Genomic DNA, 21,973 nt, shown 5'->3' on the forward strand with positions numbered 1-21,973 from the left:
TTCACAAACGTACACAAAGATTTTAAGTTAAACATCTGACACCCACACGAATATGATTTACTGTAACCTAAATGATAAAAACTAAGCTTTATATTCAATTCCTTGAATGTTAATTTTTAACAAGATAAACACTGAAATTTTATAGACACTACGTTGTATTATTTTGCTGCTTGTTTATTTTGACTTTTATCATCTCTGTATTCACTTTAAGTGTAGAAAAACCTGATGATTCTTATATCATTTATTTCAAGAATTTAAATCACAAGAGAGACAGTCGCGTCTGGAATTAATTTGGTGCAGTTTTATACTTTTGACAAGATAACCACCCTGTTTTAAATACATTTTTAAACTTATACCTGTCGAAAAAAAATATATATTTTTAAGTTTAGTTTGATGAACTCCTAAATATGACACTCAGAGAGCACCTAGCACCTTAGCATTCGCCAGCACCATGGCCAGCACGCAACAGTGCAACATTGATAGGCTACAACTACAACAAGAAGCAATCCAAAATTTCCTTAACTTCAGATCAGAATTTACCTTTATAATAAATAAAGATTAAATAAAAAGAGGTCAGAAGTAACAAGGTGCAGGACAAATATGTGCAAAATGCCTGAAGTGCACTGAAACAAAACACAAGCCAAATAATTAAATTAGATTAACCAGAGTAATTTATAAATAAAATAAAATAAAGAAATTATTAAAATAACGAAAGTATAGCCAGAATTGCCAGCTTTGTCTTTTTAAATGCAGAAACAAATAGACAATGGTTTATTAGCCTAGAAACCTCTTATGGACATGTAGCCCTGTCACGGGGGTTATTGGATTTATTAACGCATTTTTTAAATATTTATTGAAAGCTAGGCTACTTCTTCACATATTATGATAATGCTATGCAAATAATATGCTGTACCCTATATTAATATATTGGAAGAAAGCTGTTATATGTGAAATCAGATAATGTGTCCCCCATAAGGCCAAAATTGAATGATCCTCATTTCATAGCACGTCTGATTATTTGACTATTTTGACTATTTGGGGTCACCTCATGGTTTTCTTTAATTTATATCCTCACCGAACCCTCCATAGTCTCATTACTGTGACAGATATGGTAGTTAATATGCAGGGCTCTCAAGTCTCACGCTTTCACCGTGAGACTCACGCATTTCAGTCAGTTCACACGCTCACACGCCACACCTTGTATTTCTCACGCTGAAAAAATAAGAAAACTTTTCCCACTCTATACAATTAATGAACGAGGCACAGGAGAGAAGTTCTCTGCCGAGTTCATATCTGTCGAGCCGCGGACACGGTCACACTAGACATCCTGATATAATTGTCACCTACCAGCCAATCAGAAATCAGAATTTGTTGTTTCTGGGTAAATTTCGTGATCCTGCTGCAAGCACATTCGTTACTAGGCAACATAGATTCTCACGTCACACAGACGAAGTGGCAGTTGGAAGAGAAGAATCCGATGAAAGCGGTAGGTAACGCATTCTTTTTTATAGCAATTTGATTTTACGATTCTTGGATGACATCACAAAAATGTGATCAAAGATAATAAAAACTGTTGTTGGGAAATATAGCCGAGGTAAATTATTATTGATTAAAAAAATCGAACTGCTTTGCAATCAGAATTAGCTTTAACTTTAGGAAAGTACTAAACACTAGAGGCTACCTGAAACAATCCCAGGTGAAAAATATTATAGGAAATACTATAGTGTTTTTGAACCATACTAATACTGCCGTCCAAAGCGAAAGCGCAGTAACTACACACTTGGTCGAAATTGAGTTAAGGCTTGAAATGAGCTTTATGACATCTGTTCTGTCTTGTGACAAAGTCTCCTGGTTCAATTTTGTCCCGTTTCAGAGAAATGAGGGTGTCAAAATTGCAGTAACTACAAAATCCATGCTAATACCAAGGCAAACCGCAGTAAGTGATGTTACTGCGTTCTGGCTTTGTTTTTCCAGCTTTGATACCGCAGATACTGCGGTTTCCCAAGATCGTAACACACAGAAACAACAAACCATGGCACAATCCCGCGGCCAAATGATGGTTGAACTCGCGTTAAAACGCAAAAAAACAAATACTGGTAAGGAAGATAGCTAAATAATACCTCATGCTAAGGCAAATTACAGCTTTATAAGTAGTTAACATTGACTAGCCAGCTGCTAGCAAGTTTTGACCTACCTGTGCTCGTCCATTGAAGGCAATATCCTCTGACAATAATGATATAATCCGATTCAAGCGCATTGGTGTTTGTTGATTCGAACATCTCTCCACTTTTTAGGCAGCTAATCAAATTGTATTGACAGGGGTTACTCCTTCAAAAGTTTGATAAGAGTCTGGTAAAGTTTTATTGTTAGGCAAAGATAGCGGAGCCCAGTCAAACTGACGAGCGCAGCCGGGCCAGCAGAAAGCACACTATGTGAAAAAGTACACTTCCATAATAAGTGCTCTTTCTCCACGAACTAATTTTGTAGGCTACTTACTATTAAAACATTTAGTTTAGTACTTCTTAAGCTAATCTTAAAAATATCTAAGTTTACATAACTGTGCTACTTTGAGATGAAAATTAACTAAAATGTACATACTGTTAGTTACCACTTATAGTACATTTGAAACAATAATATCTTTGGGACAAACATGTTCTTCTATTTTTAAATTATGTTAATTTTTAACTACTGTTTTAAAGTAAACCTCGTCTAATGTAATTTTTTTAATAAATAAAAATTAATAAAGTGAGTTAAATACTCTCTTTGTGGTAAAAGGAGCATTTTTAGCATTCACAAACATAAATAAAACTATTACAGTTATTAAAAACAATCAAAATGTATTAAGAAGCATGAGAAAAACTTGAATGAACACATTTAGTTCGTAGATACTGCACTTTGCTTTTGCAATAGTGTTTTAGTTGTGTAAGGTCTTTCAAAGGCAGAGTGCAGTATCTGCATTTTGGGAGTCAAAGGTCACATCGGTGGTCATGTTTTTTATCTATAAAAAATTTCTTCCTAACAAGGCATAACATGAATGCATTACCACTAATCTACCTACAACATGTTTGGCTGGCTAGTGTAAAAACTTTAAAGCCATTTTTCTCAGTTTCAGTGTTTGCGTAGATACTGCACTTAGGCTTTGGAGGGCAGAATAGTATAGTAAATTTTAGTATATTATAGTATTTACAACACTTTGTTAATGATTGCTACAGCATACTCTGTATTAACTATAGTAGTGAACTGATAAACTGTAATAAATACTCTAACGTTAGTATTCTTTAGTTTATACTACAGTAATCTGTAGTGTATATTCTAGTATATTATACCCTATAGTTGTAGACAATGTAGTACAGTATTGGATAAAGTAATACGTTTATATTACTATAGTTGTTATGTTATCACAGCAACTATAGAATTACCACAACAAATTAATTCAAGTACATTACTATAGTATGGGTCAAAAACACTATAGTATTTACTATAAATTACTATAGTATTTTTTTCACCTGGGAATGGAAAGGACAAGATATTTCATTTTCATTTATTTCATTATTTTCAAATTATACTTTATTCATACTCTTTTTAGCTATTCAGCTATACTCTGGCTTTTATTTTAGTAATGTTTATATCCTGCCAATGTATACATTAATCATTGCATTTAACTTTCTATTTGTGCTAATCAATTATAAACAATATATTAAATTTAACTGCTACCAAAAACCTGAGAGAATTGGTTGGGGCCGAGGGGTCGCTGCTGCAAATATTTAAGTGGCTCCTCCCCTAACAGATGAAATCTCACTCCAAACTTTTGATAAAACTTGAGAGCCCTGAATATGTTTTTAAACGAACGTGTAGCCTAAAGTTTATTGTGTCTGTCACACATGCAGACCAGTAAATTATCACATCCGCAGAACTTTTTAACGCGTTTACATGTTAGAGAATGTAGATAATATTTCATTGTCAGTGGTTTCACGCATCCACTCTCATATTCATCAGAATTGCTTGACCTACCGACAGCGGACAATCCGCGTATCTTTAGCTCAGACTTCTACACACACAAACGTAGGCTACATTTTTCACATCTTACATTAATTAATAGGTAACATATTTTCTTAATATTAAGAAAAGGTTAATGTTAAAAAGCACACCTCCTGAGTCTTTATCTTCTACACTTAAACAGAAGGAATCGGACAGGGTTTGAAAACATGGAATCTGTATTTTCTTTGCATTTTTATGGATAGTTTTTATCATCAATATGATAGAAAACAGAATAACAATGCTAAGGGTTTAATTGGTATTGTTGAGAACTTAAAGTTTTCTGTGTGTGACGTTTTGACACGTATAGAGCAGTGTTTCGAGCAAAGAACTCACCTTGAAGACAAGAATTATGGTTGGGAGTTAATACTTCTTTAAAAGTATTGTTAGGAAACGAGTCAAGACAATCAAGAGTACATTCATTAGTAATGAAATACCTGTAAAACACAAGAACAATAGATAGAATCTATTTTTTTGTATTTCTTTTTTCCAAATCTGTTCCCTCCACACGCCAGATCGGTAGGTGGCGGTAATCACTTGTTCATTGGTGTGCCAAACCGCCATAAAACACCAGAAGAAGAACTCACCGTAACTCCAGAGTAGCAGTCAGATCGCGGATTCATATGCAGTTATTCATATGTAGCGTTCATGTGGAAGTGAAAGTCCGTGACAAGTAAGTTTTCTTCTATGTTGTTGTCGTCAATGCAGATTATTACAATGTACCGCAGCTGTGTTAACTTTGATGCACCGAGATCTGTTTGAGTGTAATTTGATAATGTTTTATGAGCAGATTAGTGCCGTTAGCATCGCGGCTAATATGTTTAATGTTTACTTGTTTATTCTTTCAAAAGTGCAACATTTCTGCTTAATTATTGCTTTATTAACAATAATTACAGTATCATTTCTATATTCAATTTATTATTGTTGTTTTGTAGTATTTACTTCATTATGCAGTTTGTTATCTTATGCTGATCTATTTATCGGTCATATATCAGTGCGTTGTGTAACTTAATGGTAAAGTTAGTTGTTACAGTGCATTGAAAATGCGCTGTACTGTTCTTACTGGGCTTTTTATTATTATTATTATTATTAGTGGTGCTTGCATTTATGCAAGGCATCACTATTACTATTCCTCAGGGATATTATTATTATTAGTGGTGCTTGCATTTATGCAAGGCATCACTATTACTATTGCTCATACTTATTATTATATCTTTATTTATTTATTCTTATATCTGGACACTTTTTCGGCGCGTAACTCGTCCCACACGGTTTGTCGTAGACCAATGAAACAGGGCTCAAAACGACCGGCTTATTGAGGACACGTCTGCTATGACTTTTATAAGGGATCGGGTGCAGGATTTCCGAAAGGGGGGCGAAAAACCACCCGAAAAATCCCATTGACTTAAAGGCGGAGTCCATGATGTTTGAAAGCCGATGTTGACATTTGAAATCACCAAAACAAACACGCCCCTAACAGAAATTGGTCCTACCTCTGGTTTGATAGCGCCGCCCTACACATACGCTACATACGCAGTCCATGCTACGATAATGGCGGAACATGCTGAGGCAGCTGGCCGAGGGTATATGTTGAATTCAATCATGAGTAATACTATGGAAATACGGGTCAAATGTCGTTTTGTAGTACTGTGTGAGTGTGTGTTGTACCGTGAAAGGTTTAGCTTGGTTTCACGCGGAAGACGACGTTCGACACCAAGAACCAGAGGCAGAGGGAGAGGTCGAGGCAGAGGTCGTAACGCTGCGGATAAACACCTGAGAACGGATGACTTGGAGCGTGTGCACTTGTTGCAGGCTCAAAGACTTACAATAACGCAAGTAAGTGTAATTGATAGATTAATATTATGAACGGTAATTGATAGAAAGCTATATTCTGTTAGTACTGTTAGCTACTGTAATGTAAAGAAAGCAGTATTATCTCTGTATGTACACTGGTGCTACATAATGTGAGCACAGTAACATTTCAAGCACCATTATGTATATACACCAATGATTTTTGATATGTTCCAAAAAGGTGTAATATCAGTAATGTTACATTACTCAGTTATACCGTTGTGCCCCAGCAAATTTCTAAGAAAGAGTTTTGCTTTATAATAATATAATGAATTTAATTTTTTACATAAACTTTACACAGAAATAAAATGTGAAATATTGCAATTTTCTAAAATGTATGTTTTTTCTAATCAGGAAAAAATTAATGGTTTGGACCTTGAGCAAAGTCGGCATCTTCTGCAGCGTTGCGTGACAAGAGACCCAAGCATGATTTTTGACATTCTGTGGTCATCAGCCGAAGACCCTGCTGCTGCACCCCACCCTACTCTAGGCCAACCATCCTGGTGTGTATGCCAGAGATGCAGGGAGATGGCAACTGATATTGAGAGGAAGTGCTGTGGCCAACTACCCGAGTTCTGCATTTCAATGTTGCCACACATGGAACTCTACATTTTGGAAGAAGGTGTCCTTAGACTGGCTAGGAGGATCTGGAACGACATTAGGGCAGTGCAGGATCTTCCAGACCTTGGGGAAAACCACCGGCAGTTCCGCCATGCAGCCTACAGACAATTTGTCGTGTGGCAGTATGGTGCACTTGGACATGGAAACCGAGTTGTAATACCAAGCTGCTGTGTGTGGAAGATCCGTGACCGCTTCCCAGATCCTCAGGGACAATACACAGGCTATATTCCAACAAGGGTGTAGATAAACATGATCATTTACATATCCCTTCAACATCACTGAACTTTTGCTAAAATTGTAAAAATGTTCATAGAGTTTTTATATTAGTAAAATTGTAAATGTTCTTAAGAATGTCTATAGCATAAAAATGGTTAAAATGTTCCTAGGACTATTTATAGAAGTAAAATGGTTAAAATGTTCCTAAGAGTATTTATAGAAGTAAAATATGTAAACATGGGCCTGTTTGTGTTATCTATTGACAAGCAAATATGTAAAATAAAACTTCATAAACATATTCTAAATTGCCTTTATTATTTACAAATGCACACACACTAAAAAAAATTGTTGTAACATTGTGCCACTTCTGGAATTCCTGAACAAGGTTGTTCTTCAGTCCTGTTCCTCCAAGTGCCCTGTGCAGAATGCAAATACATTACTGATAGTGTTCTTCAGGGTTTTTAAATGGGTATGAAATACTTGTGTGCAAATAAAATATCAGATCAAAGTTACCAACCTATTCCCCTGCTGACTTGAGTCCTTAATAGCTCTTCTGTAGAGGGTGGAGGCACACCGGAAAGATGTCCTAGTAATCTTGGGTCTTGATGCCTTGGTTTTTTATGAAGTGGTATCCCAACATCACATGAGAGTCTTGACCGCATAATAGATGCTTGTATGTCCCGAACATAACTGTAGTCCTTTGGCTGTTTTACAGTCTGCAAGCGCCATGTGCGTGACTTTTTGTTGTATAGTTTTTCGTACCTGTAATGCCACAAAGCACAAATTTAAAATTAGCATTTCTTGGCCACCACATAAATGCATATCCATATACACCTTTTGTTGCTGTAATTCACAGATTTAACCACACACAATCAATGATGCTAATAGTACGAATTAGATGTTTTTACATGCTACCAATAGAAATTGTATTACTGGAAAAAAATATAAAGAATATACACAATATATTACACAGTAATGAAATTGCGGCACATAAAAGTACTTGGGTCATCTTACTGAATTTTGCCATCTGCGGTTTTTTTTTGGGCATCTGTTGATGTGGTGGCAGTAGTCCAGCGCTGCAAGCAAGATGCGTGCATTGTACACAGGGGGCGTAAATGAGAAGCGTTTGCTGGCGTACATCAGTATGTGATTGTGGAATGACTCAAGTTCCGCAGTTGATCTGTAAAAAAAGTGTAAATATTTTAGTAAATAATAGTGTAACAGAATATAGTGTTGAGCAACATAGCTGGTAAAAGCATGTGATTACACACCTGAAATGCAGATACTTGGGTATGTCCTTGAGCCATCGTGCATCCAGAACTAATTCTGTAAGCTTCTGATGCGCTACATAGTTAGACTCAATCCAGTTCCTCTCTCTGGTCTCAGTAAGGGGACCATGATGGCAGCTACCAAGTGCCCATGAATGCTCACCAGTAACATGATGGAGGAGACCAATCCACATGTCCTACAAAGCAAAAAAGGGGGATTTAATAGATTGGATTTCCCTTACAAATGTCTCGGTATCATAATCTTTTTTGTTGTACACTTACAAAAAATGTATCATAGTTGTCTGCCATCTTACAGCAGTACCAGAAGTGATTGCAGATGTCTTTACTCCACAGCAATAGAATGGAGCACTGCTTCTGCTGACTTGCCTGAAAGTAAACAAACAATACTACAAACACAATGTAAAATCAAGAGTTATTTTTTTTAAATAGCCTCATTACTTACTGCGAGTATTCTTTTAGAGAGGTTTTTAGCACCATGCCACACATCGAGGGAATGATGTACTCCTGCATCTCTCAACTGTCCCTTTGCTGGATCTGAAATTAAAATAAATGCTTTGCATTTGAAAACAAGCATAATTGTAAATTGCTATCAAATTTTAATACACTGGTATGTTTGTGTATATCAGTCATTGTTAGCTGTACAGTAAATATTAAGTACTTACTGAAAAGTGCTGAAATCTGGGTATGTGCATCAGTGCACATTTCCGTCAGCTTGACCTCGCGTTGTAGGGTATGAAATGTTCTGAGAAAACCTTCCTTTTCCATGATAACCGAATTTCGTGCAGTCTCCCTCTTGTCAATGTTTGTTATGTAGATGATTTTCTTTGTGTCATTCTCCATGGCTGTATATGTGCAATATTGCGCACAAAATCCCGGACTGTCCATCCGACCATCACCTGTGGACAGATTTTTAAAATTCATATAATAAATGTTCTGTATATTGCTTGAGAGCAAACAGCCACCAATCCTCAGTGTCACACAACTCTTGAAATAAATTTACTGTAAAATCTTAAGGAAACTAAATGTAATAAATAAACATGTTGATGTTGAAAATGTAGGCTTACACAGAACAACAACACTGTCTTTAGACTGAAGCTGGTGAATGCTCTCTTCTCTCTTATTATCCCAGAACTTTTGAATGGAATCCACACAGAAGTGGTCCTGTATCCTGAAGAATGATGTCCTGCTGACCATTTTTATGTTCATGAATTTGAACAGCAGTGCGACTTTTGCAAAGTTGTTTCCTGATAAAAGGATATTTGAAGAGAGAAGGAAGTCTCCTGCATTCATTCCAAACTTCAAGCAGGGTTGGGAAGTCCACTTCCACACACTGTGACCACGAGGACATGTCTACAATAGATTTGAACAGTTAGTTTTTTTAAGCAAGGTCTACCACACAATTACTTAAAAAGAGAATTTTACCCATTTAATGATTGCAGCAGTGCCCCTTGAACGTATTTCAATTCGAAATGGTTTTGATGCTCCGCAATACTGCCTGGTGCGTTGTTCTATTTTCTTACACGTGTCGACAGGTATTTGGAGATACTGTACAAGCTGATGCAAGCTGCTATGGTATGCAATTGATGCTGGAACACTGAGTATGTCATCCTCAGAAACAACTTTCGGTTGGTCAGGAAAAGGTGGCAAGTCTGCAACTGCATCATCGTCATCAAGATCTGCTATGTCATGAACTGTGTCATCTATGCTCCTCTCAGGAATATCATCAAGTGTGTTCTGTGTTGGCAAAGACCCACCAGCGCTGTTGACAGAAATAAGGTTTCAATTAAAAACACTGGATTTCATCACCTGGTGCCTGTACCATGAAAATGGTAAAACAAACTCAGGGTTACAGGATTAGTTTCAAGTTCACAAAACCAAGCCAATGTGATCAGGCCCTGTTGGTACAAGCTATTTTCATGGTTCCCAAAACCCATGATTTTCACAAAGTAATCCTATACTTACCCGGCTAACCAACTAAACCGGCTTCATGGTAATGGCCCCAGACCAAATGCAAAAAACACAGACATACCGGACACAAATGTGTGGATTGTAATCTGGATCATCACTATCGGTGTCTCTACACAGTTCCTCAGTGACACCTTGATCATCTCCATCATCCGGATACCATGTTGGATCCTCCCAGTCAATGCTACAAAAAACAAACAAAAAAATATCAAAACTGTTACATAAACTATGCTTGGATGCATGACATAAAAACAATGTAACTTGCGTGGCATTTTGGATGTCATTGAAGTCCTCCACACTGACTGTTTCCTCATTCAGATTTAGTGATGACATACTGAAAAAAAAGAGAAAAGTGGCTGTCAGCTTATATAAAATGATACAAATAAACAATTACTGTTAAAAAGATTTTAACAGCCATTTTCAAGACTAAAGTACAACGTTGTATTACAGAAAAGTAAATAAGTAAAGAAAGTGTTATCAAGTCACTCTCTATAGACCACTTCAAAATATGTAAACACATGTTTAACTTTTTGATTCAGTTCTACATGTTCTGTTGGTTGTATTTTAGCCCAATGTTTATCTAGTGTTAAAAACTGAGACAGGAAGTGCTTCTGGACCAGTGCTGTTTACATTTTGTGAAATGGTCTATACTATGGTCTATACTGTTCATGCAACTGCTGTGATTTTTTTCTGTAGTAAAACACCTTGCTTCCATCACTTCTGAGGCAGAAAGGGTTGTATCATCAAGCTTCTCTACGCCTTCTATCAAACACACATCTCTTGCATCGGAAAAAAACACAAACACTTCCAGTAAGCAAACCGATTAATTAACGAACATGTTGAATGACAAAATGTTTATGTAAACAAAGTACATAAGCAAATGATCTTACTTGTCGGAAACACTTTGAGAGCTGACGCTTGAAACAGATAACGGAGGAGGTTTACACGCACCAGGCTTATAGGGTGTGGAAATAAACGTGACTTTATCATATCTAAAAGGTAAGAACAACACGATTGCAGATATACAAACAAGCATAATCATGCAGAAGACGGTATATATTGGTTCGATGAAACAATGCTAAACCAACGTTACTCACCTATCGAGAAGGAAAAAAGCAACCTCTGCGTCTGATCGCAGGCCTTCATGCTCCTTCAGATCTCTCCAACGCTGGAAAGCTGACCCAATGTTTACACGGGTCCTGCTTCTTGCTTTATCATAAGCTTTTTTTCGCTCAGGACACGGCTTACTCGTTTCTTTACTACTCGCCATATCGATCTTTCTTTCCCTCTGATGCTCTCGGCTAATGTCTTCTACTTCTTCTGAGGTTTTGTTGGCGGTCGGCAAACAACTTTCAGGTGCATTAACGCCATCCTGGGCTAATTTCGGACATGCGCACTAAACACTCTCTCCTCTGCACGAGAAGACACGCCCCTTACAGCTTATTGGCTACAAGTGTGTTTTGCTAGTCGGGCCGTCTCCACTTTCCAAAGCATTTTTCAAACATCATGGACTCCGCCTTTAACATTGGGCCCAACTTTGACAACTCATAGCTCCGCTCGAGGATTTTATAGAAACATGTGGGTTATAACATTTGAAGAGGGTGGTAGACTCTGTAAGAACATACATGACATTGGGGTGTAAGTTGTACCCCTGGGGTGTAAGAGGCCCCCGAAATTTCCCATTGACTTATAATGGGGCAGGGAACACGCCCATATAAGGGAAAAAAACTGTTCCAGATGGGATATCTTTGCTTTACAGTGTCGTAGAGATAAGTGGGTGGGCTCATTTTACTCGGGCATCCAATCAGTCTCTCAGGATCATCCCAGAGCTATTAAGCCACGCCCCTAGCAACAATTTTGGGCACCCTAGCAACATCTCCCATAGACTGCCATTATAAAATGCCCAGATGGATATCTTTGCACCACAGTGTCATAGAGACATGGGGGTGGGCTCATTTTACTCAGGCATCCAATCAGTCTCTCAGGATCCTTACATAGGTATTAAGCCACGCCCCTAGCAACCACTTTTGAGCACCCTAGCAACACAAAATTCAAACAGTTATATCTCGGCATCAGAACATCGTAGAGACACGGGGGTTGGACCGTTTGACTCGTGACTCAGAGTGTAATCACTATGGGATGTAATTTTTTTCCCTAGCAACCAAATACAGTACCCTAGCAACAGAGTAAACAAAGCCTTATATCTCCGCAATAGAACATCATAGAGACACGGGGGTTGGACCGTTTGACTCATGACTTAGAGTGTAATCACTATGGGATGCCAATTTTTTCCCTAGCAACCAAATACAGTACCCTAGCAACAGAGTAAACAAAGGCTTATATCTCCGCATCAGAACATCGTAGAGACACGGGGGTTGGACCGTTTGACTCGTGACTCACAGTGAAATCATTATGGGATGCCAATTTTTTCCCTAGCAACCAAATACAGTACCCTAGCAACAGAGTAAACAAAGCCTTATATCTCGGCATCAGAACATCGTAGGGACACGTGGGTTGGACCGTTTTACTCGTGACTCAGCGTGTAATCACTATGGGATGCCAATTTTTTCCCTAGCAACCAAATACAGTACCCTAGCAACAGAGTAAACAAAGCTTTATATCTCTGCATCAGAACATAGTAGAGACACGGGGGTTGGACCATTTGACTCGTGACTCAGAGTGTAGTCACTATGGGATGCCATTTTTTTCCCTAGCAACCAAATACAGTACCCTAGCAACAGAGTAAACAAAGCCTTATATCTCCGCATCAGAACATTGTAGAGACACGGGGGTTGGACCGTTTGACTTGTGACTCGGATGGTAATCACTAGTGGATGGCAATTTTTTCCCTAGCAACCAAATACAGTACCCTAGCAACAGAGTAAACAAAGCCTTATATCTCCGCATCAGAACATCGTAAAGATACGGGGGTTGGACCATTTTACTCGTGACTCGTAGTGTAATCACCAGTGGATGCCAATTTTTTCCCTAGCAACCTAATACAGTACCCTAGCAACAGAGTAAACAAAGCCTTATGTCTCCGCATCAGAACATTGTAGAGACACGGGGGTTGGACCGTTTGACTCATGACTTAGAGTATAATCATATATTGTTCCTCGAAATTTGCCACGGCAAGCACCACTTCACATTTTCTTCAGGAAATGTACCTATCTAGTATCTAGTTATTATTCTTTTTCTGGACACTTTTTCGGCGCGTAACTCGTCCCGCACGCTTTGTCGTAGACCCATAAATTAGGGCTCAAATCGACCGGCTTATTGAGGAGAGGTGTGCTATGACTTTTATAAGCGATCGGGTGCAGGATTTCCGAAAGGGGGGCGAAAAACCACCCAAAAAATCCCATTGACTTAACATTGCGCCAAACTTTGACGAGTCATAGCTCCGCTCGAGGATTTTGTAGAAACATGTGGGTTACAACATTTGAAGAGGGTGGTAGGCTCTGTAAAAACATGGATCACAATGGGGTGTAAGTTGTACCCCTGGGGTGTAAGAGGTGCCCAAAAGTGCCCCAATGAAAAGTCAATGGGGCAAAATCCCATAGACTTACCATTGCAAAAATTTTGACGGGTCATAGGTCCGAGCCAGGATTTCATAGAAACATGTGGGTTACTAAATTTGAAGAGGGTGCTAGACTCTGTCAGGACGTCCCCCACAATGGGGTGTAAGGTTACCATAGCAACCATTTTGGGCACCCTAGCATCCTATACCATAGACTGCCATTATAAAATGCCCGGATGGATATCTTAACACCACAGTGTCATAGAGACATGGGGGTGGGCTCATTTTACTCAGGCATCCAATCAGTCTCTCAGGATCCTTACAGACTTACTAAGCCACGCCCCTAGCAACCACTTTTGAGCACCCTAGCAACATAAAATACAAACAGTTATATCTCGGCATCAGAACATCGTAGAGACACGGGGGTTGGACCGTTTTACTTGTGACTAGGGGTGTAACAATTGGGCACATCATTGGCCACTCCCAAGCCACGCCCCTAGCAACCAAATTTGAGCACCCTAGCAACCGAATAAACAAAGCCTTATATCTCCGCATCAGAACATCGTAGAGACACGGGGTTTGGACCGTTTTACTTGTGACTCGGAGTGTAATCACTGGGCACATCATTGGCCACTCCCAAGCCACGCCCCCAGCAACCAAATACAGTACCCTAGCAACAGAGTAAACAAAGCCTTATATCTCCGCATCAGAACATCGTAGAGACACAGGGGTTGGACCGTTTTACTTGTGACTCGGAGTGTAATCACTGGGCACATCATTGGCCACTCCCAAGCCACGCCCCTAGCAACCAAATACAGTACCCTAGCAACAGAGTAAACAAAGCCTTATATCTCCGCATCAGAACATCGTAGAGACACGGGGGTTGGACCGTTTTACTTGTGACTCGGAGTGTAATCACTGGGCACATCATTGGCCACTCCCAAGCCACGCCCCTAGCAACCAAATACAGTACCCTAGCAACAGAGTAAACAAAGCCATATCTCCACATCAGAACATCGTAGAGACATGGGGGTTGGACCGTTGACTCATGACTCGGAGGGTAATCATTATGGGATGCCATTTTTTCCCTAGCAACCAAATACAGTACCCTAGCAACAGAGTAAACAAAGCCTTAGATCTCCGCATCAGAACATCGTAGAGACATGGGGTTTGGACCGTTTGACTCGTGACTCGGAGGGTAATCACCAGCGGATGCCATTTTTTTCCCTAGCAACCAAATACAGTACCCTAGCAACAGAGTAAACAAAGCCTTATATCTCCGCATCAGAACATCGTAGAGACACGGGGGTTGGACCGTTTGACTCATGACTCGGAGGGTAATCACTAGTGGATGCAATTTTTTTCCCTAGCAACCAAATACAGTACCCTAGCAACAGAGTAAACAAAGCCTTATATCTCCGCATCAGAACATCGTAGAGACACGGGGGTTGGACCGTTTGACTCGTGACTCGGAGGGTAATCACTAGTGTATGCCATTTTTTTCCCTAGCAACCAAATACAGTACCCTAGCAACAGAGTAAACAAAGCCTTATATCTCCGCATCAGAACATCGTAGAGACACGGGGTTTGGACCGTTTGACTCGTGACTCGGAGTGTAATCACTAGTGTATGCCAATTTTCTCCCTAGCAACCAAATACATTACCCTAGCAACAGAGTAAACAAAGCCTTTTATCTCCACATCAGAACATCGCAGAGACACGGGGGTTGGACCGTTTGACTCGTATCTCGGAGTGTAATCACTAGTGGATGCCAATTTTTTCCCTAGCAACCAAATACAGTACCCTAGCAACAGAGTAAACAAAGCCTTATATCTCTGCATCAGAACATCGTAGAGACACGGGGGTTGGACCGTTTTACTTTTGGCTTGGAGTATAATCATAAATTGTCCCCTGAAATTTGCCACGGCAAGCACCACTCACATTTTCTTCAGGAAATGTACCTATCTAGTTATATTTTATTCTTATGTCTGCACACTTTTTCGGCGCGTAACTCGTCCCGCACGGTTTGTCGTAGACACATGAATGAAGGCTCAAATTGACCGGTTTATTGAGGAGAGGTGTGCTATGACTTTTATAAGCGATCGGGTGCAGGATTTCCGAAAGGGGGGCGAAAAACCACCCCAAAAATCCCATTGACTTAACATTGGACCGAACTTTGACGGGTCATAGCTCCGCTCGAGGATTTTGTAGAAACATGTGGGTTCTAACATTTGAAGAGGGTGGTAGGCTCTGTAAGAACATACATCACATTGGGGTGTTAGTTGTACCCCTGGGGTGTAAGAGGCACCCGAAATTTCCCATTGACTTATAATGGGGCAGGAAACATGCCCATATAAGGGAATAAAAAAGTTCCAGATGGAATATCTTCGCTTTACAATGTCGTAGAGACATGGGGGTGGGCTCATTTTACTCAGACATCCAATCAATTTATCAGGATAGTCCCAGAGCTATTAAGCCACGCCCCTAGCAACCACTTTTAAGCACCCTAGCAACATAAAATTCAAACAGTTATATCTAGGCATCAGAACATCGTAGAATAACGGGGGTTGGATCGTTTTACCCGTGACTCGGAGGGTAATCACTGGCCACATCATTGGCCACTCCCAAGCCCCGCCCCTAGCAACCAAATACAGTACCCTAGCAACAGAGTATACAAAGCCTTATATCTTCGCATCAGAACATCGTAGAAACACGGGGGTTGGACCATTTTACTTGTGACTCGGAGTGTAGCAACTGGTCACATCATTGGCCACTCCCAAGCCCCGCCCCTAGCAACCAAATACAGTACCCTAGCAACAGAGTAAACAAAGCATTATATCTTCGCATCAGAACATCGTAGAAACACGGGGGTTGGACCGTTTTACTTGTGACTCGGAGTGTAGCAACTGGTCACATCATTGGCCACTCCCAAGCCCCGCCCCTAGCAACCAAATACAGTACCCTAGCAACAGAGTAAACAAAGCATTATATCTTCGCATCAGAACATCGTAGAGACACGGGGGTTGGACCGTTTGACTCGTGACTCGTAGGGTAATCACTAGTGGATGCCAATTTTTTCCCTAGCAACCAAATGCAGTACCCTAGCAACAGAGTAAACAAAGCCTTATATCTCCGCATCAGACCTCGTAGAGACACGGGGGTTGGACCATTTTACTTGTGACTCAGCATGTAATCACTAGTGGATGCCAATTTTTCCCTAGCAACCAAATACAGTCCCCTAGCAACAGAGTAAACAAAGCCTTATATCTCCGCATCAGAACATCGTAGAGACACGGGGATTGGACCATTTTACTTGTGACTCAGCATGTAATCACTAGTGGATGCCAATTTTTCCCTAGCAACCAAATACAGTCCCCTAGCAACAGAGTAAACAAAGCCTTATATATCCGCATCAGAACATCGTAGAGACACGGGGGTTGGACCATTTTACTTGTGACTCAGCATGTAATCACTAGTGGATGCCAATTTTTTCCCTAGCAACCAAATACAGTCCCCTAGCAACAGAGTAAACAAAGCCTTATATCTCCGCATCAGAACATCGTAGAGACACGGGGATTGGACCGTTTTACTTGTGACTTGGCATGTTATCACTAGTGGATGCCAATTTTTTCCCTAGCAACCAAATACAGTACCCTAGCAACCAAATAAACAAAGCCTCATATCTCCGCATCAGAACATCGTAGAGACACGGGAGTTGGACCGTTTGACTCGTGACTTGGAGTGTTATCACTATGGAATGCCAATTTTTTCCCTAGCAACCAAATATAGTACCCTAGCAACAGAGTAAACAAAGCCTTAATATCTCCGCATCAGATCATCGTAGAGACACGGGGGTTGGACCGTTTGACTCGTGACTCGGAGTGTAATCACTATGGGATGCCAATTTTTTCCCTAGCAAACAAATACAGTACCCTAGCAACAGAGTAAACAAAGCCTTATATCTCCGCATCAGAACATCGTAGAAACACGGGGGTTAGACCATTTTACTTGTGACTCGGCATGTAATCACTATTGGATGTCACATTTTTTCCTAGCAACCAAATACAGTACCCTAGCAACCAAATAAACAAAGCCTCATATCTCCGCATCAGAACATCGTAGAGACACGGGAGTTGGACCGTTTGACTTGTGACTTGGAGTGTTATCACTATGGAATGCCAATTTTTTCCCTAGCAACCAAATAAAGTACCCTAGCAACAGAGTAAACAAAGCCTTAAATCTCTGCATCAGAACATTGTACAGACACAGGGGTTGGACCGTTTGACTCGTGACTCGGAGGGTAATCACTAGTGGATGTCAAATTTCTCCCTAGCAACCAAATACAGTACCCTAGCAACCAAATAAACAAAGCCTCATATCTCCGCATCAGAACATCGTACAGACACGGGGGTTGGACCGTTTGACTCGTGACTCTGAGTGTAATCATTATGGGATGCCAATTTTTTCCCTAGCAACCAAATACAGTACCCTAGTAACAGAGTAAACAAAGCCTTATATCTCCGCATCAGAACATCGTAGAGACACGGGATTTGAATCATTTTACTTGTGACTGGGTAAATCATCATTCTTAAAAGATTTTGTCCCCTGAAATTTGCCACGGCAAGCACCACTTCACATTTTCTTCAGGAAATGTACCTATCTAGTTATTATTATTAGTGGTGCTTGCATTTATGCAAGGCATCACTATTACTATTGCTCATACTTATTCTTATTATTCTTATTCTGGACACTTTTTTCGGCGCGTAACTCGTCCCGCACGGTTTGTCATAGACCCATGAAAGATAGCTCAAAATGACCGGTTTATTGAGGAGAGGTGTGCTATGACTTTTATAAGGGATCGGGTGCAGGATTTTCGAAAGGGGGGCGAAAAACCACCCGAAAAATCCCATTGACTTAACATTGCGCCCAACTTTGACGGGTCATAGGTCAGCTCGAGGATTTGGTAGAAACTTGTGGGTTACAACATTTGAAGAGGGTGGTAGACTCTGTAAGAACATACATCACAATGGGGTGAAAGTTGTACCCCTGGGGTGTAGGAGGCGCCCAAAAGTGCCCCATTGACTTATAATGGGTCACGGAACATGCCCATATAAGGGAATAAGAATTTTCCTGATGGGATATCTTCGAATTACAGTGTCGTAGAATCAAGGGGGTGGGCTTATTTTACTCAGGCATCCAATCAGTCTCTCAGGAGAGTCCCAGAGCTATTAAGCCACGCCCCTAGCAACCATTTTGGGCACCCTAGCAACATCTCCCATAGACTGCCATTATAAAATGCCCAGATGGATATCTTTGTAGCACAGTGTCATAGAGACATGGGGGTGGGCTCATTTTACTCAGGCATCCAATCAGTCTCTCGGGATCCTTAAAGACTTACCAAGCCACGCCCCTAGCAACCACTTTTGAGCACCCTAGCAACATAAAATTCAAACAGTTATATCTCGGCATCAGAACATCGTAGAGACACGGGGGTTGGACCGTTTTACTTGTGACTAGGGGTGTAACAATTGGGCACATAATTGGCCACTCCCAAGGCACGCCCCTAGCAACCAAATTTGAGCACCCTAGCAACCGAATAAACAAAGCCTTATATCTCCGCATCAGAACATCGTAGAGACATGGGGGTTGGACCGTTTGACTCGTGACTCGGAGTGTAATCATTATGGGATGCCATTTTTTCCCTAGCAACCAAATACAGTACCCTAGCAACAGAGTAAACAAAGCCTTATATCTCCGCACCAGAACATCGTAGAGACACGGGGGTTGGACCGCTTGACTAGTGACTCAGAGTGTAATCATTATGGGATGCCAAATTTTTCCCTAGCAACCAAATACAGTACCCTAGCAACAGAGTAAACAAAGCCTTATATCTCCGCACCAGAACATTATAGAGACACGGGGGTTAGACCGTTTGACTCGTGACTCAGAGTGTAATCATTATGGGATGCCAATTTTTTCCCTAGCAACCAAATACAGTACCCTAGCAACAGAGTAAACAAAGCCTTATATCTCCGCATCAGAACATCGTAGAGACATGGGGGTTGGACCGTTTGACTCGTGACTCGGAGTGTAATCATTATGGGATGCCATTTTTTTCCCTAGCAACCAAATACAGTACCCTAGCAACAGAGTAAACAAAGCCTTATATCTCCGCATCAGAACATCGTAGAGACATGGGGGTTGGACCGTTTGACTCGTGACTCGGAGTGAAATCATTATGGGATGCCAATTTTTTCCCTAGCAACCAAATACAGTACCCTAGCAACAGAGTAAACAAAGCCTTATATCTCCGCATCAGAACATTGTAGAGACACGGGGGTTGGACCATTTTACTTTTGGGTTGGAGTATAATCATATATTGTCCCGGGAATTTTGCCACGGCAAGCACCACTTCACATTTTCTTCAGGAAATGTACCTATCTAGTTATTATTATTATTCTTCCAACCAAATTTCCGCAATTAATACGGCTCGAACCGTTTAACTTAGAAACTTCATTCAAACTCTCAAACGTGCGGACTATTCGGGAATAGTGTGCTATGACTTTTATAAGCAATCCGGGGTACGGTCTACGCCCCAGGGGCGAAAAAGCAGCCGAAAAATCCCATAGACTTAACATTGCGACAAACTTTGACGAGTCGTAGCTCAGACCTAGGATTTCACAGAAACTTGTGACTTGCCACATTTGAAGAGGCTGGCAGGCTCTGTAAGAACATACCTCACAATGGGTTGTAAGTTGTACCCCTGGGGTGTAAGAGGTCCCCAAATTTCCCCATAGACTTATAATGGGGCAGGAATCATGCCCATATAAGGAACTAAAAACGTCCAGAATGGGATATCTTTGCAGCGCAGTGTCATAGAGACATGGGGGTGGGCTCATTTTACTCAGGCACCCAATTAGTCCCTTAGGATCCTTATTGAGCTATCAAGCCACGCCCCTAGCAACCATTTTGGGCACCCTAGCAACATCTCCCATAGACTGCCATTATAAAATGCCAAGATGGATATCTTTGCAGCACAGTGTCACAGAGACATGGGGGTGGGCTCATTTTACTCAGGCATCCAATCAGTCTCTCACCATCCTTATTGAGGTATTAAGCCACGCCCCTAGCAACCAAATATGAGCAGCCTAGCAACATAATAAACAAAGCCTTATATCTCTGGATCCGGACATCATAGAGACATGGGGGTCGGGTCTTTGGGTCATATTAGCTTCATGCTAGCTTCATGCTAAGTCATGTTAGCTTCGTGCTAGTTTCATGCTAGCTTTATGCTAATTTTATAATAAATCTTGCTAACTTAATGTTAAATCATGCTAGCTTCATGTTAAATCTTGTTAGCTTCATGCTAAATCATGCTAGCTTCATGCTAATCATGCTAGCATCATCTTAATCATGCTAGCATCATGCTAATAATGCTAGGATCATGCTAATTTCATGCTAAATTCATGCTAACTTCATGTTAATCATGTTAGCATCATGCTAGCTTCATGCAAATTATGCTAGCTTCATGCTAATCATACTAACATCATGTTAGCTTTATGCTAATCATGATAACATCATGCTAGCTTCATGCTAATCATACTAGCATCGTGCTAGCTTCATGCTAATCATGCTAGCATCGTGCTAGCTTCATGCTAATCATGCTAACATCGTGCTAGCTTCATGCTAATCATGCTAGCATCGTGCTAGCTTCATGCTAGCATCATGCTAATCATGCTAGCATCATGCTAATCATGCTAGCATCATGCTAGCTTCATGCTAATCATGCTAGCATCATGTTAGCTTCATGCTAATCATGCTAGCTTCATGCTAATCATGCTAGCATCATGCTAATCATGCTAGCATCATGCTAGCTTCATGCTAATCATGCTAGCATCATGTTAGCTTCATGCTAATCATGCTAGCTTCATGCTAATCATGCTAGCATCATGCTAGCTTCATGCTAATCATGCTAGCTTCATGTTAGTCATGCTAGCTTCATGCTAGCATCATGCTAACGTCATGCTAATCATGCTAGCTTCATGCTAGCTTCATGGTAATCAGGCTAGCATCATGCTAGCTTCATGCTAATCATGCTAACATCATGCTAATCATGCTAGCTTCGTGTTTATCATGATAACATTATGCTAGCTTCATGCTAATCATGCTAGCATCGTGCTAGCTTCATGCTAATCATGCTAGCAACGTGCTAGCTTCATGCTAATCATGCTAGCATCGTGCTAGCTTCATGCTTATCATGCTAGCATCGTGCTAGCTTCATGCTAATCATGCTAGCATCGTGCTAGCTTCATGCTAATCATGCTAGCATCGTGCTAGCTTCATGCTAGCATCATGCTAATCATGCTAGCATCATGCTAATCATGTTAACATCATGCTAGCTTCATGCTAATCATGCTTACATCATGCTAATCATGCATACATCATGCTAGCTTCATGCTAATCATGCTAGCATCATGCT

General features: G+C 40.5%; 1 protein-coding gene and 1 long non-coding RNA gene across 3 annotated transcripts in view; one reads left to right on the forward strand and one right to left on the reverse strand.

Moving 5' to 3' along the window:
* The first annotated feature begins 4,634 nt into the window (after positions 1-4,634).
* LOC141282430 (uncharacterized) overlaps positions 4,635-21,973 on the forward strand; it is a 71,810-nt gene continuing 54,471 nt past the window's right edge. The window contains exon 1 of the long non-coding RNA XR_012337089.1: positions 4,635-4,708. This is a non-coding gene — a long non-coding RNA (uncharacterized lncRNA). The remainder of the gene's footprint in view (positions 4,709-21,973) is intronic.
* LOC135735397 (uncharacterized) lies at positions 7,030-11,435 on the reverse strand. 2 transcript variants are annotated; one of them, XM_065253851.2, is made up of 14 exons: positions 11,075-11,435; positions 10,868-10,969; positions 10,682-10,756; positions 10,243-10,311; positions 10,042-10,161; positions 9,435-9,771; positions 9,077-9,362; positions 8,675-8,908; positions 8,455-8,546; positions 8,274-8,378; positions 7,995-8,188; positions 7,738-7,903; positions 7,241-7,485; positions 7,030-7,139 (listed from the first exon to the last, which is right to left on the reverse strand). In XM_065253851.2, the coding sequence occupies exons 1-13, from the start codon at positions 11,245-11,247 to the stop codon at positions 7,363-7,365; spliced, it is 2,076 nt and encodes a 691-aa protein (XP_065109923.1). In that variant the 5' UTR covers positions 11,248-11,435; the 3' UTR covers positions 7,030-7,139; positions 7,241-7,362. The 2 variants fall into 2 exon arrangements, with proteins under 2 accessions (XP_065109923.1, XP_065109924.1); XM_065253852.2 differs by lacking the exon at positions 10,682-10,756.

This window comes from Paramisgurnus dabryanus, chromosome 7, assembly GCF_030506205.2.
Source record: "Paramisgurnus dabryanus chromosome 7, PD_genome_1.1, whole genome shotgun sequence".
Taxonomy (NCBI): domain Eukaryota; kingdom Metazoa; phylum Chordata; class Actinopteri; order Cypriniformes; family Cobitidae; genus Paramisgurnus; species Paramisgurnus dabryanus.

Excerpts from the sequence above, each read along its gene's own strand:
- LOC135735397 (XM_065253851.2), bottom strand. The coding sequence starts at position 11,247 with ATGGCGAGTAGTAAAGAAACGAGTAAGCCGTGTCCTGAGCGAAAAAAA. Across the intron at positions 8,909-9,076 it reads AGACAGTGTTGTTGTTCTGT|GTGATGGTCGGATGGACAGT; the intron begins GTAAGCCTACAT and ends ATCTGTCCACAG. Across the intron at positions 7,486-7,737 it reads ACCGCAGATGGCAAAATTCA|GTACGAAAAACTATACAACA; the intron begins GTAAGATGACCC and ends GTGGCATTACAG.